This window comes from Carassius auratus, chromosome 15, assembly GCF_003368295.1.
Source record: "Carassius auratus strain Wakin chromosome 15, ASM336829v1, whole genome shotgun sequence".
Taxonomy (NCBI): Eukaryota; Metazoa; Chordata; class Actinopteri; order Cypriniformes; family Cyprinidae; genus Carassius; species Carassius auratus.
Window position 1 is genome coordinate 10,677,456 of NC_039257.1, and position 13,982 is coordinate 10,691,437.

At 40.4% G+C, this 13,982-nt stretch overlaps 1 protein-coding gene across 2 annotated transcripts; it reads left to right on the plus strand.

The window, feature by feature from the left end:
* Positions 1 to 177: 177 nt before the first annotated feature.
* Positions 178 to 11,859, plus strand: zc3h4 (zinc finger CCCH-type containing 4). Of its 2 annotated transcripts, none has more exons than XM_026282309.1 (14): positions 178 to 641; positions 3,393 to 3,624; positions 4,136 to 4,243; positions 4,445 to 4,676; positions 4,924 to 5,069; positions 5,317 to 5,413; positions 5,532 to 5,668; positions 5,761 to 5,862; positions 6,058 to 6,169; positions 6,289 to 6,398; positions 6,494 to 6,939; positions 7,027 to 7,358; positions 7,575 to 7,817; positions 9,118 to 11,859. In XM_026282309.1, exons 1-14 carry the CDS (start codon positions 562 to 564, stop codon positions 10,734 to 10,736), a joined length of 3,996 nt encoding a protein of 1,331 aa, XP_026138094.1. In that variant the 5' UTR covers positions 178 to 561; the 3' UTR covers positions 10,737 to 11,859. The 2 variants fall into 2 exon arrangements, with proteins under 2 accessions (XP_026138094.1, XP_026138095.1); XM_026282310.1 differs by lacking the exon at positions 178 to 641 and adding an exon at positions 662 to 1,274.
* Positions 11,860 to 13,982: the final 2,123 nt, after the last annotated feature.

Sequence of the window (13,982 nt, forward strand, 5' to 3'; positions counted from 1 at the left end):
AACTTCCAAAGTGGTCACAGAATGACTTCAAATTGTTTAAATTATTATTATTATTTAAATTACATTAATAATATTAATAATGTGTTAAATCAATCTAACTTAAAACGATTAAAAAAAACGCAACCGGAAAACTGATATTATTATTTTAATTGTTTTTAACTGAAGATCATACAGATCTTGAAACTTCTGGAATCACAATATTAATTGTTGATAAATAATAAAATGTATTATACAGGGGCCTTCGATAAGAAAAAAAAAACGCATTTGTTCTTCGTGACCCGATCGGTCATTTCCGTGACAAGCGACGTCACGTCGCTTCAGCCCGCCCCTTCTCCTCGGAGAAGAAGCGTCGCCATTTTAAGTGAATGAGTTTCATTTCACATCGCAACTGTAGGACGGAGAACCTCAGGAACGTTTTCAACCTGTTTCTCTTTTATACTGTTAGTGGGAATTGACTGCTATGAACTGAATCTCTTCCTAGAGCCAATCAACAAGTAGCTCAAAGTCAAGTAACGCATAAGACAGTTGATTTTTTGCACTGAATGTAGAACGTTAGAGGAAATGGCTGTGGAAAGCATGACTGTCCATCCAAACTCCCCAACAGCCAACCACGAACACAACAGTCTTCTCACTGACGAAAGGTCGAGTAATATCATCATATTTCTATCCAACTATTGATTTGTCCTTTGCTTTTTTTCCAAAAACAAAAAGCAAGGGCATTTGCTTTTTTTTTTCTTTCAAAGGGATTAAAGTCGCCTTTTCTGGGAGCGTGCAGAGGTAACGAAACGCCATCTTGAAGCGTTACAGTCTGGAAGGTCATTAGCGAATCAGGAAAACATTCAGAATATGATCAAGTTTACATTTTATCAGCTACTTTTCGAAGCTTTTGTAAGCGATCGAAGACCAAGGGGCCACTGACTACGCCAAAACATTGTTTCAGTAACTCAATGTTTTCATCACAGATACAGAACAGACGGACAAAAGAAAACACTGTTTTGGTTATTAAACACAAATTACAATTCGACTTAATGCCAAAAGCGTACTGTGTGAACTGTGTCTGGGAAATGGTAAAATACATCCGCGGCAACGTATTAAGGAATTTGTTTCTTTAACAATCGCGAGGCCTGGACGACGCTAAAGCTAGCAGTGCTAACAGTTAGCAGACGAGTTACAATAGAAATACAACAATAACACGGCTAACGGAAGCTAGCGAGAAGCAACGGACAAGCATGGTTTAAAACGTATCCGATTGATGAATCATCGCTTTATTTAATGTAACTTATCATCGAATATACGATTACGATTCAGTTTATATTTACGGAATAGCATCATTTACGCTAGGCGATGTTAATTTGTATCGGTTTAGCACTTAGCATGTATGGTGACGTTAAGTGTCACGAGCTGCGCACTTAGATTTATTGGGGACGTCAAATATCTTAAATCTTGAAATGCTTATTTAGGGTTTTGCATGTTTGAGTTTTGCGTTTATATTTCAAAGTGAATGTACACTCTTATACCGCTATATTTCCAAATAACACGTTCTTGGAGTTTACCGTCAGTTTTAAAATATTAATATTTCTCGTAAAGCTGTAAAGAAATCACAATTTATCGTCTCATGAATTTAGCTTGCAAAATTTCACAGTACGACATTTGGACGATACAAACTAATAATGGAAATAATTTGTTCCCATAGTTTATAGCTGTTTTGGCTCATTAAGTGCTGCTCCTCAAGTCCTCCAGGTCAATCATTTGTTGAAAGTAGGAAAAAACAAACACTGTCACTTATTGCTAACAATTTGTTATATTCCACAACAGGTTTCCCTGTTTTTCATATTCTAGTTTTGTTGTGCACTGGTTAGTTTTGTGTGCACATTCATCCCTCATGAATCTTTACTTGCTCCAATGTGTCAAAAGCATTCAAGGTCTTACCAAAACATGAAGCAACACACGAAAGTGCTTAACCATACCACCATTGTCTGCAAATGCCCAAAAATGCAATCTCTCACCTCCCTTAAAAGTCATTTAAAGTCATATTGAAAATCATAACTAAGTTACTATTATTTCACAGTAAGTATTTTTTTCAGTTCATTACCAGAAATGTTAAGGCCAACATTTTGTCTTTGCATGAAATGTGCCTTATCACTTGAATACTTGTAGTAAAAAAAAAGAGGTAGTTTGTCAATCTGCCCACACTTTACGTCTAAGCAATTTATTAATGTTAGCAATTTTCCCAAGGTGCATTATTAATATAAGCAAATAATACAACTGTGGGCCTTATAGAACTTGACTAACTGTTCAGAGAAGCAGATGACATGAGTTTATCTTCATTAAATGAAAGATTAGAGTCACACAGTCAGTTGAAACAGAAGTTTTTTATATTTATTGCAACTGTAAAAAGCTTTTGGAATCATCTTGTAAAATATCCACAAGTTGAACATTTAAATTGAAGTTTTGTTTTCCAGTAAAGTTCATAGAAATGGGTGGATTAAGACCCTCGTGCCGATTTTAGACCGTTTTTAACATGTCTAGGTGTATTAAATGGTCATCACACGATGGTTGCTTGTTTTATACTAGTTAAAGAGCCTGGGATACATAATAATTATGCAGATGTGTCAGCTGATTTACCTTCTGTGGTAGTAATTTAATCTTGTATTGTTTGAATTATTTCTGACCCAGAGGTTTGCATTGCAGTTTGTCTGGTAGCACATGTGCTCTTGTCAGAAGTTGCATTGCACAGACCTGTTGTTTTTCTAGGCCAAAGTTGAGGGGTTGGTTAGGTGATAATGTTTTTTCAGTGCTTCTTTGTGTTATGTGGCAACTCCTTATCGCTGAATAGGAGTTTGAAAGGGCTCTCCTGTCTGAATGTAATGTCATTGTGAATGTAATTTATCCTGTATATACTTATATATGTGTTAGATCTCCTATGAACAGAGTGGCTTTGAGTTGTTCTCAGCAGGGCACAAATGAGCAGTGAACATTTGACACCCTGAGTATGATGACTGAAGCAACTAAATTAAAGTATTGCGTCTGTGGATTGGCAGCCCTGTTTATAAAGAGATCTCTCTTGACCTGACTGTGTAGTTTGAACATCAGTTAAGACATCTCAGTTTTGCTTAGTTATCTACAATGTAATGTCAAGTGAATTGTTATTATCTCAACCAACGGAAATCGTCTTGTCAAAATTAAGAAATGAAGGCCCACTTAAAAAGCATTTAATAGATTGAATGTTCTCTTCTGCATAGTTTATGACAACAGCATCCTTTTTGAAACTTACCAGTTATCATAGACTAGAAGTAAATGAGTTCTCCAACGGCAATGAGTCAAATAAAAAAGTAATTTCCTGTGTAACGCTGTTCTGAGTTGTGACATCGTTTCTGTATTTTGTCAAACAGGCAAGAAGATGGGGAACTGGAAGAAGGTGAGCTGGAGGATGACGGCGGAGAGGCAGAGATGCCCAGTGGTGAGGGAGCTGATCCCCAGGATAAACCTCGCAGAAGCAAGGAGCACCATGCCAGTGAATCAGATGATGAAAAGTCTCATCGGCGGAGGAGAAAGAGAAAGAGGGAGAGAGAGCGTGAAAAAGAAAAAAGGAGGGCCAAGAAAAAGCGTAAATCTAAGCACAAGGTTAGTGTTTTTGTTAATACATTTTTATAATAGTCTATTATGCTTACCAGGGTTGATTGTATTTGATCAAAATACAGTACAAACAGCTAATATTGAGAAATATTACTACAATAACACTTTCTATTTAAGTATTTTTTTTATTCCTGTGATGGCAGAGCTGAATTTGAGACCATTCCTTAATTTTTCACTGTCACATGATCCTTTAGAAATCATTTTAATCTGATCATTTGCTGCACAAGAAGCATTTGTTTTTATTAATGTCAAAAACAGTTACTGATTAATGCTTATCTGGAAACTGTTATAAAAATAATTCACCAGGATATTTTGATTAATAAAAGGTTCAAAAGAGGAGCGTTTATTTAAAATGAACACTATAAATGTCTTTAGTCGCATTTTATCAATTTAATGTGTCCTAGCTGAATAAAAGTATTAATTTCTTCTTTTTTTTTAAATCCTGCTGACCACAAACATTTGAATGATTGTGTATGTCATCTTCTCAAATATAATGCAGCGTCACGCATCCTCCAGCGATGACCACTCAGACTACAGCGACGAATCAGATTACAGCCCCAGTGAAAAGAGAAAATACAGGGAATACAGCCCTCAGTATCCTCCCACTGTGAGTAAAAGATTAGTTTTGTTCAGGACTTGATTTATTTAAAGTAACACTCGTGACACAACACCTTCCTTTACTGGCCAGCCAGTCATGGGCGCTAACTATTGTTGTTAGTTGCATTGAATTTGCGATCATATTTGCTTCTGGGAAATGCACCCCAGGTTAGGTTTTAATCCCAGTCTGTATTATGGTCACTATTTTTAGTCTCAAGGCGGTTACCCTCCTGCTCCCTCTGGTCATGGAGGCCCCATGCCAAAGAAAGGTGGCTATATGAAGATGGACAAGCAGGGTTATGGTGGCTATGATGACTATGAGGAGGAAACATATGAAGGAGAAGAGGATGAGGACATGGGTGAGGATGACTATGATGATTTCACCAAGGAACTAAACCAGTACCGCAAGGCCAAAGAGGTCGGAGGTGGTCCACGTGGCAGAGGTGAATGTTTATTTCATGGTCTTGGTTGAATGATGCATATTATCAAAAGTGGTATACTTCATTTCTAAAAATCCTTAGGTAGGCTAGATGTTTGGAGTTTGTCCTTTCGTTACAATGTCAAAAGCATGACAAGCATCACATGTTCAGTGTCTGCATGCTTCATTTTTTGACTCGAAGTGTGTGAATTCACACCAGTGTGTCAGCATTTGTGTGATTACATCTGGTGAACCTTATTGCTGTCACACAGGTGGCAAAAACCGCATGAAGAACCACAGAGGTCGAGGCAGAGGAGCAATGAGGGGACGTGGTGGGAGAGGTGGAGGCAGAGGGAGAGGACGGGGCAAAATGGGAGGAGAGAATGATGATGGTGATGGCATGTACGATGAGATGGAGGTTGGTCTTCATTTGCAAGTTATTGACTTCATCAAGTTATTAACAGGGACTTTTTTGATTTCGAATTCTACAAAAGGAAATGCCCAAAATCTTAAGAAAATGCTATTGAGACATGATTCATCAAATATTCCAGCTATCCCACACCTGGGATTATCCAGTGTGCCATTTACTATTTGGCAAGCTGTACAAATTCAACAATCATTTTGTCTTTTACTTAACCTTAAGACATTTTTTGTTTTTTTGATAGTATGGAGATGATGACTTTGACAACATGGGAGACGATGACTATGATGACTACTCAAAAGAGCTAAATCAGTACAGGAAATCAAAGGACAGAGGGCGGGGTGAGTTCTACTCGAATAATAGATGTAAGAACACACCTAAATCTCAGATCAGCATTGAAGGTAAAGTATTACTTGTTTGAGTGTTTGTAATTTCTAACCTTATTTTTGTTTTCTTCAGGTGGAAAAGGTGCGCGGGGTCGTGGGAGAGGCAGAGGAGGTCGAGGAATGAACCGGGGGAGAGGGAGAAATCGAGGGAGGGGCCGTGGAGGAGACCAAGGTCCCGATGAAGATAACAGTGGAGATATGGACATGGGGGTAAGACAGCTCTACAGACTGTCCGCTCGGTTCATAATCAATCTGCAAAACATAAATTAGCAACTGAATCATTTGTTCTCTGACTTCTTTAGGATGGATCTGGAGGCCCGAGGAGGAATGATCAGGAGAAACACGGACCGGACAAGAAGGGGAAAGCCATCTGTAAATACTACATTGAGGGACGCTGTACATGGGTAAGCTTACTTTGGTGGATGTTACATATAAAATTGATTGTAATACAATCTAGATGTCATTGTCTTTAAAAGCATTCAAATAAATGATCGTATGTTTAAATCAGTCATGTCTGACTAATAAGATGATGCAAAATTACATATGACTGCGGACAACCTGAGTTATATCTGTATTAAATGCTGTCATTGTATCATCAGGGTGACCACTGTAACTTCAGTCACGACATTGAGCTGCCAAAGAAGAAAGAACTCTGCAAGTTCTACATCACTGGCTTCTGTGCACGAGCAGAAAACTGTCCTTACATGCATGATATCCTTTGGTCATTTTGCTTGCTTGTATTCTCATTAGCACTTATCATCTACATAAGGACATTTTAATGATACAGTCATGCACTCTGATGTTGAAATAAGTCCTTGACTCCACTGCACGTGATTTCCCTTGCAAGCTGTTCCATACAACAGGGAACTGTGTGAATGGTGAGGAGTGTATGTTCTCCCATGAGGCCCTAACAGAAGATACTCAAGAGCTGCTGGATAAGGTGACCTTCATCAATATTTTTAATTCAGATGTAGTTCTCTCATTGTTGTTTCTATGCATGTAGAGTAACCCTGCTCCTATTTTTTTTCATTGAAGATGCTGGCAGAGGATGCAGAAGCTGGTGCAGAAGATGAGAAAGAGGTTGAGGAACTTAAAAAGCAAGGCATTAACCCTCTTCCAAAACCACCCCCTGGTGTTGGTCTTCTCCCAACTCCACCAAGACCTACTCCAGGGGATTCCTCTGCACCCGGAGACTTTGGAATACCTGGTGCCCCACATGGTAATATCCCTCCAAGTTGTCCAACAGCTCCAGGCCCTGGTACAGGCCCTGTTCCTGGTCCTGGAGTTGGGCCATGCCCAGGCCCTCCTCCTCCCTGCCCAGATGGAAGCACCTTCCAAGGGCCACCAAACCCCAATGGCGGTCCTCCGCCACCTATGGGTCCACCACCTGCTTGTGGAGGAAATGCTGGAAAGAAGATTCCATCCTTATTTGAGATTGTGGTGAAGCCCACAGGACAGCTTGCACAAAAACTGGGTGTCAGGTTAGCTATTTTTTCTTTCTGTCAAGTCATCTTGGTTTACTTACTAGCTGAGTACAGAATGTACTGACATAGACGCACTCTTTACAGAGGACCAGGTCCTGGCAATGCTGCTGCAGGACCTCAGGGGCCTCCTGCGGGGCCCCCAGGTGCACCTCCGCCTCGCTTTCCTGGGGCCTCACCACCAGGACACATGGGCCCAGGTGGTCCTCATGATATGCCTCCGATGGGCCCATCTAACATGAATCAAGGCCCTCCATCAATGGGTACAGGACTACCAATGATGCAGAACTTTGGCCAGGGAGATGGACCACCAAACCCGGGCATGATGTCTCCAGGTGGTGGAACATCTGGTAACAACTTTTATGATAACTTCTACCAGCAGCAGCAAGTTATGTCGATAGATGGAAGTGGAAGAGATGGTGAGTTCATTTTGTATTTTAACTTCAGTTCTTTATTAAATTCCAAATGAACTTTTATCAGTACATGCATTGCCTGAGACTTGGACTCGTGTCCTTGTTGTTGCTCACACCATGCTCTACCATTTGAGCTGATGTGAACTGCTTTATTGTCCTACTCTGTTCTACTTCTGGAACAAGAGATTAGTATTCAGCCTAATTCTTCGCTTCCCGGTACAGGTGACAACTTTCAAGGTGTGGGTGGTGGAAACTTCAATGATCAGTCACCTGGGAACCAGAACTCTGGAAGCATTGAGGTTGCAGCTAATGTAGGTCCATCTAATCAGACTGGTATAGCAGTGCCAGATTTCCTGCCCCCAACGCAGCGTGTGCTGTTTATGAGACTCCAGCAGAAACAACAGGAGGATGAGGAGAGAGCCAGGAGGCTGGCTGAAGGAGGAGGAACTGAGAGGGAGAATGAAGGTACTAATGAAAAACATTAGGCCCCCTTCATGAAATAGGAGCATAATTCATTTTTGTGTAAATACTTCATAAAGCCGTTCTGACATAAACTTTCAAATTCATGAAAATGTTCATATTTTCTAAATGTTCACCTGCTCACTACCACGTGTAAATGGTGCGTAAAATGTTCTGTGTTCTTTTTGGCAAACTGATGACACAGAATTTTGATGCACTGCAATAATAAAGTTAATTTGCCTTTGGACACTTAAAAAAATATAAATAAATTATTTTATTTTATTTATTTATTTTTTTGCAGCTGAGTTGATAATTGTAAAAGGCAGCTCAATTTATTATATTTGGTAAATTTCTTAAAAATTAAATACTAGTAGGCTAATGTTGCTGCCATTAATATTACTTACCATAGCAACTAAAGCTTCTCAACTGGTAAAACGCTGTTCCACCAAAGCCACCAGCTGGTGGTTTTAAGAAGAGCGCCTGACATTTTTTCCGCTGACTGAAAACACTTTGGTGGTCACACATTATTGAATATTTATTGATATGCATATGGCCTAATCTTTTTTGGCATTTATCTAGTATACTGTAGCCAGACCTGTGAAAGTAGAACAGAATATTCCACTGCGTTCCTGTACACGCAGTTTGTGTAGCTGTAATTCATAGGTGGGGATCATGCTAATTGTGAATGATGCACAAGCACCCTGTTCACGAATGATTGGAATTCATTAACATACACATTTAACTGTCAAATCGAAGAGTTTTGTGAATCCGCAGGAGAGTTTTTGGGAAGGTCCGTTTTATGCTCAAATTACTCAGAATTTACTCATATTTACGCAAGTTTCATGAATGAGTTCTATTGCCTTTGCTTGCAGAATTTAGTACAATATCATATGACATATTTTCTGCAGAATCAACGTGTAAAATAGCTTTTATACAAGATTGTTCACTCTTTACTAAAGTACTTTTCAAGGAAGCTGGCCTTTTTAGATAAAAAATTTTTGTCATACAAATAGCTGAGGTTTTCAGAGTCCTTATTTTAAATGTATAAGTTGCCAAGGCTATTTCTGGGAAGGAAACATTTCAAGGGCTCTGCTCAAAGCTTGACCCTGCCCAGGACCTCATAATACTGTAAACATCCTCTGGCCTGGGGTTGCGCAATCTTGCCATAAAAAAATCTTGTACCTCCACTAGATGGTGCTTTCTTGCACTGAGTGAAACTTACATGGGCTGATGTTTTCAGTTTAGACTGCGAGTTAAAAGAAAGTCCCACTGATCTCTGAATCTCTGCACTTCCATTTACTTACAGGAGATTCAGCAAACTGGTATTCCAGTGAAGATGAGGATGATGGTGGCAGTGTCACTTCCATTCTTAAAACCTTGCGGCAACAAACACAAACCCAAGGCCCTGCCAAGCCGGATGGAGCTCCCAGTGACCCTCGTCTACAAAAGTCTCAGCCTGCACAGACACCCAGCCGACCAGCAGATCCCCGCCTAGCACGAGACCCACGACTATCCCGCAACACAGACTCCTCTCAGGCACCTGAAGCCAGTGCTTCATCCTCTCTATCTCCTACCCCTTCAGATCCCCGTCTTGCCCGGCATGCAGCCGCCCATGCACCTAAACCCGAGCCCCCACTTGTGTACAAACCCCCGCCATTGACCGCCCCGGCCAGTAATGAAGAAGAGGAAGGTGAGAGGATGCTGAGGGACAAGCCCGTGCCCATCCCCCTTGATCCTTTAATGGGCATGGCTTTGCGTGATCCCCGCTCCCAACTACAGCAGTTCAGCCACATTAAAAAGGATGTAGTACTACACAAGCCTTCATTTTCTAAGGCAGTGCTGTGGAGTCCTGAAGACTTAATTCCTATTCCCATTCCTAAACAAGACTTGCTCCCACTGCCCCCTGGCATCCCTCCAGTTACCGCCATTGATCCCCGTTTGTCCCGTACACAGCCACAGCACCAATCTGTCTCTCTCCCTCCTACTGCTCCTCCTGCTGAGCCGTCAAATCAGTCCTCCTCTTCCCTACCAGACTTTGAACTGCTCTCCCGAATCCTCAAAACTGTCAATGCCTCTTCATCCAGTCCTTCTCAAGGCGCTTCTACAGGAATCTCTTCACCTCCGTCCGTCTCTGTCGAGAAGCCTGTTGACCCTCGCATGGCACGAAAAGCCACTGCGGACCCCCGACTCCAGCCACAAAAATCTGCCCTAAAGTCCACTTTGGAGGCATCTGCTCCTCAAGGATCTCCCCCAGCTGCCTCCCTATCTCCACCTTCCTCCAGCCCTAGCATCGCACCCTACGATCCTCGGCTGTTATCAGCGGGAGGGTCAGTTCGAGGTGTCGGAGCTGGTGGCGTAGGTAGCGGCAGCAGCAGCAGCAGTAACGTGCTGAGCGGCATCAGTCTGTACGACCCTCGGACTCAGGGCTCGGACAAAACCGAGGGTTCAGGGACCTCTAGAAACACTAGTCCTCCCCCTGAGCCCAAGTCAAGTGAAAGTACAGCAGCTTCATCTAAACCCAAGTCTAAAGAGCCCCTGTTTGTGCGCAAGTCTGCGCTGGACCAGCCGGAACCGGAGAAGAGCTCGACGGAGCAGACTACAGATCGCTACAACAGCTACAACCGCCCTCGACCCAAACCTTCACCTTCACCCAATGCAGGGACTGCTGCAGGGGCCCCTGCCACAGGCGGTCCATCCGCAACTGGTCAGGGCCCTGCTGGTTCTACAGAGCAGCCCGCAGGAGTTCACAACCTCCCTGTTTCCACACTGTTCACCATGGTAAAGCAGGTCAACAAAACAAGTGGCACTGGCAGCCCTCTTGGCCGCAATAGCCCCGCACAGCCTGACGTGGCTGAACAGGACAATGGCTCTCTAAAAGATGTTTTCAAAGGCTTTGACCCCACAGCGTCACCATTTTGCCAGTGAACTCTTCTAAGCCGCTTTAGGACTTCACAGATAACCCGATATATATCAAAATATTCACTCTTGCCAGGTTACACACCACAGTATTCACATATAGATTTCTATTGGACGGTTGGGATTGGGAGGGATTATATCTGTACTAGTGGAGAGAAAGAGAAAAAAATAAAAGGCTATTTTAAAACCAAATGAGAAACGTTTAAATAAAATGTTCATTTTAAGGACCTCTATGCGTGTATACATCAAGAAAAACTGAACTACATTAATTTTGGCGTCACGAAAGACAAACACTTTCATCATCCTATACTAAACGGGTTCATTGGATTATGACCCATTACCCTCACCCTATCATCCTGCTCGAGTTTGCCGGCTGACTTTTTTGGTCCACCTGGCTTCAGGGAGACTTTATTTACTGCCACTCTCTTTGCCTCCTGCGGTGGAGCTGAACTAGTTCATGTTGTTTGCTGGCACTTTTCATTTGCTTCCCACCATTGAATTCAGATCTTTTAAAATACATTTTAGCTAAATTTCATCTCTGCTTAGACTAGTTTGCTAATTTTTCACGTCTGTATGGATGCCGCTTATATTCCTATTGCTTCAAATTCGTGTTTAGTCTATTGATACCACTCCACAGATGAGACCTACCTTTGTATGTGTTTGTGTCACATGTGAAATCATTTTAATTTATTTTTTATACTTAAGCGGTCTGCTTTTTTTTTTTTTTCTTCTTTGTAACGTGGCTGTCAGATTGAACAATTTTATAATGTGTATATATATATATAAATATAAATATATATACATGTGTATAGAACATATTCTTCCCATCTGGTTTGTAAATTAACTTGAATTGTGCAACAGCTAATGTTGATGGAATATATATCATGTCATTCTGTTGTTTTCTCACAGCTCTGTCATGCCTTCCCTGGAACAGGTGGGATGTCTCAATGACTGCTCCGAAGTATCTTGTTTTTTTTTTTTTGTTGTTGTTTGTTTGTTTTTGGTTGCCTCTCTGCAAATGACGGCTTTGTAAATTGAAAAGTGTCCATATTTGACAAAAGGTAACATTTTGTAACCATTCATTGTAGGTAAAGTTGTGAAGTATTTAATAAAGGCAATACCAGATTGAAAACGAGCAGGACCTCAAACAGTGAGTGAATCGGTGGTGTTGGTTGTGTCATGATTCTTTTGTCCATCAGTGTGAGCGTGATGTGAGTCATTTCCTCTAGATTCCAGGTCTACCACATTCCTTACTCTTTATTGTTGGTAGGGTTTTACAAAGGTATGGCAAGAAGGACGATTGTGTCATTGGTGTTTCAAACTTGAATGAATTTATTTCATCTAAAGAAAAAAAAAAGAACAAAGTTGGGAACCAAACCAAAAGTTGGTTTTGGTGACATTTGACCTCCATTGAATGGAGAAAAGAAAAACATTTCTTAAAAATATCTTCTTTGCATTTCCACCGAATTAAGTCTTACAGGTTTAAGAAGGGAATAAGGAAGATACAGAAATAATTTTATTCCTTGAAGTGCAATGTAGGTTACCTTTATGGCACTTCCCTCAGCACCAATGTAAACTGAAGAAATCTCAGTTAAGTTAAAGTTGTCAATTTATCACAGGGCTTAACAGTGTCTTAGCTGTCACGCTGAACCTCCCTAAAATGAGAAAGATCCTATTTGACTTTGTTTTACATTAGTTGGTTGTAAACACATTTCTATACAGTGTACCGCCACACCCTGCTGTTTTTATAACTGTAGGGACAACTAAATTCAGCTTTTTTTCTGCCCATGTTTTAGATTTTAACTGCTATAATCTGATTCAATATACAGCTAAATGATCCAAAAAGCACCAAGTTCATTATGGATGACTCCACTCCAGTATTTACAAATTGTACATAAATATGAGATAATGTATACTGTATATTTAGCTCTTTAAAATGCCTGAGACATCTGAAAGTTGCGCTTGAGTAACTCTGAACCTGAGGAGTGCTGATTTTCTCTTGCAGGGGAAACTGGCCTTGATTAAATGGAGGCTAAATTTGCGTAATGCTCTTATAAAGTAGCTTATTTTAGCCCAGATCCTTTGTTTCAAACTGTATGCAAAGCTTTCTCAGAACTAAAATACAGCTACTGTCAACACCAATTGAAAATAGAATAGCTGAACCTCCATAAGAAATGATGCATGGCATATATTTCATAACTAAACCTTTTCAGCTAAATTTAAAGGCTTGAGTAAACATGATATCAATCTAAAAAGATTATAATTGCAGTATTAATTTCTTACATAAAAAATATTTTTCTGTACTTTAATAGGGCATTAAATAAAATAATAATGTGGCATTTAATTTACAGCTATTACAACCTTATATAATAATTTTTTATGCGGAAAACAAAATGTCAGAACTACTATCAATATAAACATTTTACTGTCAGCCTATTTTTAGTTTTACTTTAACTGGAAGCCCTGCTCTCAATCTAGAACTGTTTAGGAGATTAAGTCGTTCTAAACGTCATGCCAAATTTCTACAGCCATCATGTTTGTGATTCCCATGTGGACACAACTACAACCTTGTCTTTGGTCCCTCCACCCTATTTCCTGCCCTCTTTGAGGAATTCCATCCAGTGCTCATTTTTCTTGGCAAAACAGATCTGAGCCAGGCACTAGAGCGGGAACGAGATGTCTGCTTAAGAGACCTCAAAAACAAAACCGTCTTCCTTTACAAAACAGACAGGGAAATTCATTGAGTCAACGAGTGGAGCCTTCCTTTTCACTTGAAATGCTTTCTTCCTATTATTCCACTGGTGTGGATAAAGGGGAAATAACATATTAAAATAGACTATGTAAAATATTTCTCTGGTTTGACAAAAATAGCCTGGAATAGGTTTGGATTCCAACATTTGAATGGGTAGGCAAAATGTTTGCAAATAGTCATCATAAAATTGCTAAAATTGTCCTGCTTTTAAAAAAAAAATCTTATTATAATGAACAGCATCTTATGACAGTAATATTATTTATTTTGATATAACTAGCATAACATCATGCATTTATGTGTACCTAAGTAAGCAACTTTTTATTTCAACTCAACATGCGTGTGTTATGTGTGTGAAAATGCTGTTTAATGATAATTACCGCGGTCAATTCAAACATACTATATACTGAGTTCCCACAGCAGCCCCTCGGCCCTCTGGGAACTATCTGCACTAAATGGGTCATGCGGTCTGTTTACTTCTTTTTCTGCGGAGCTGTGCCTTTTCC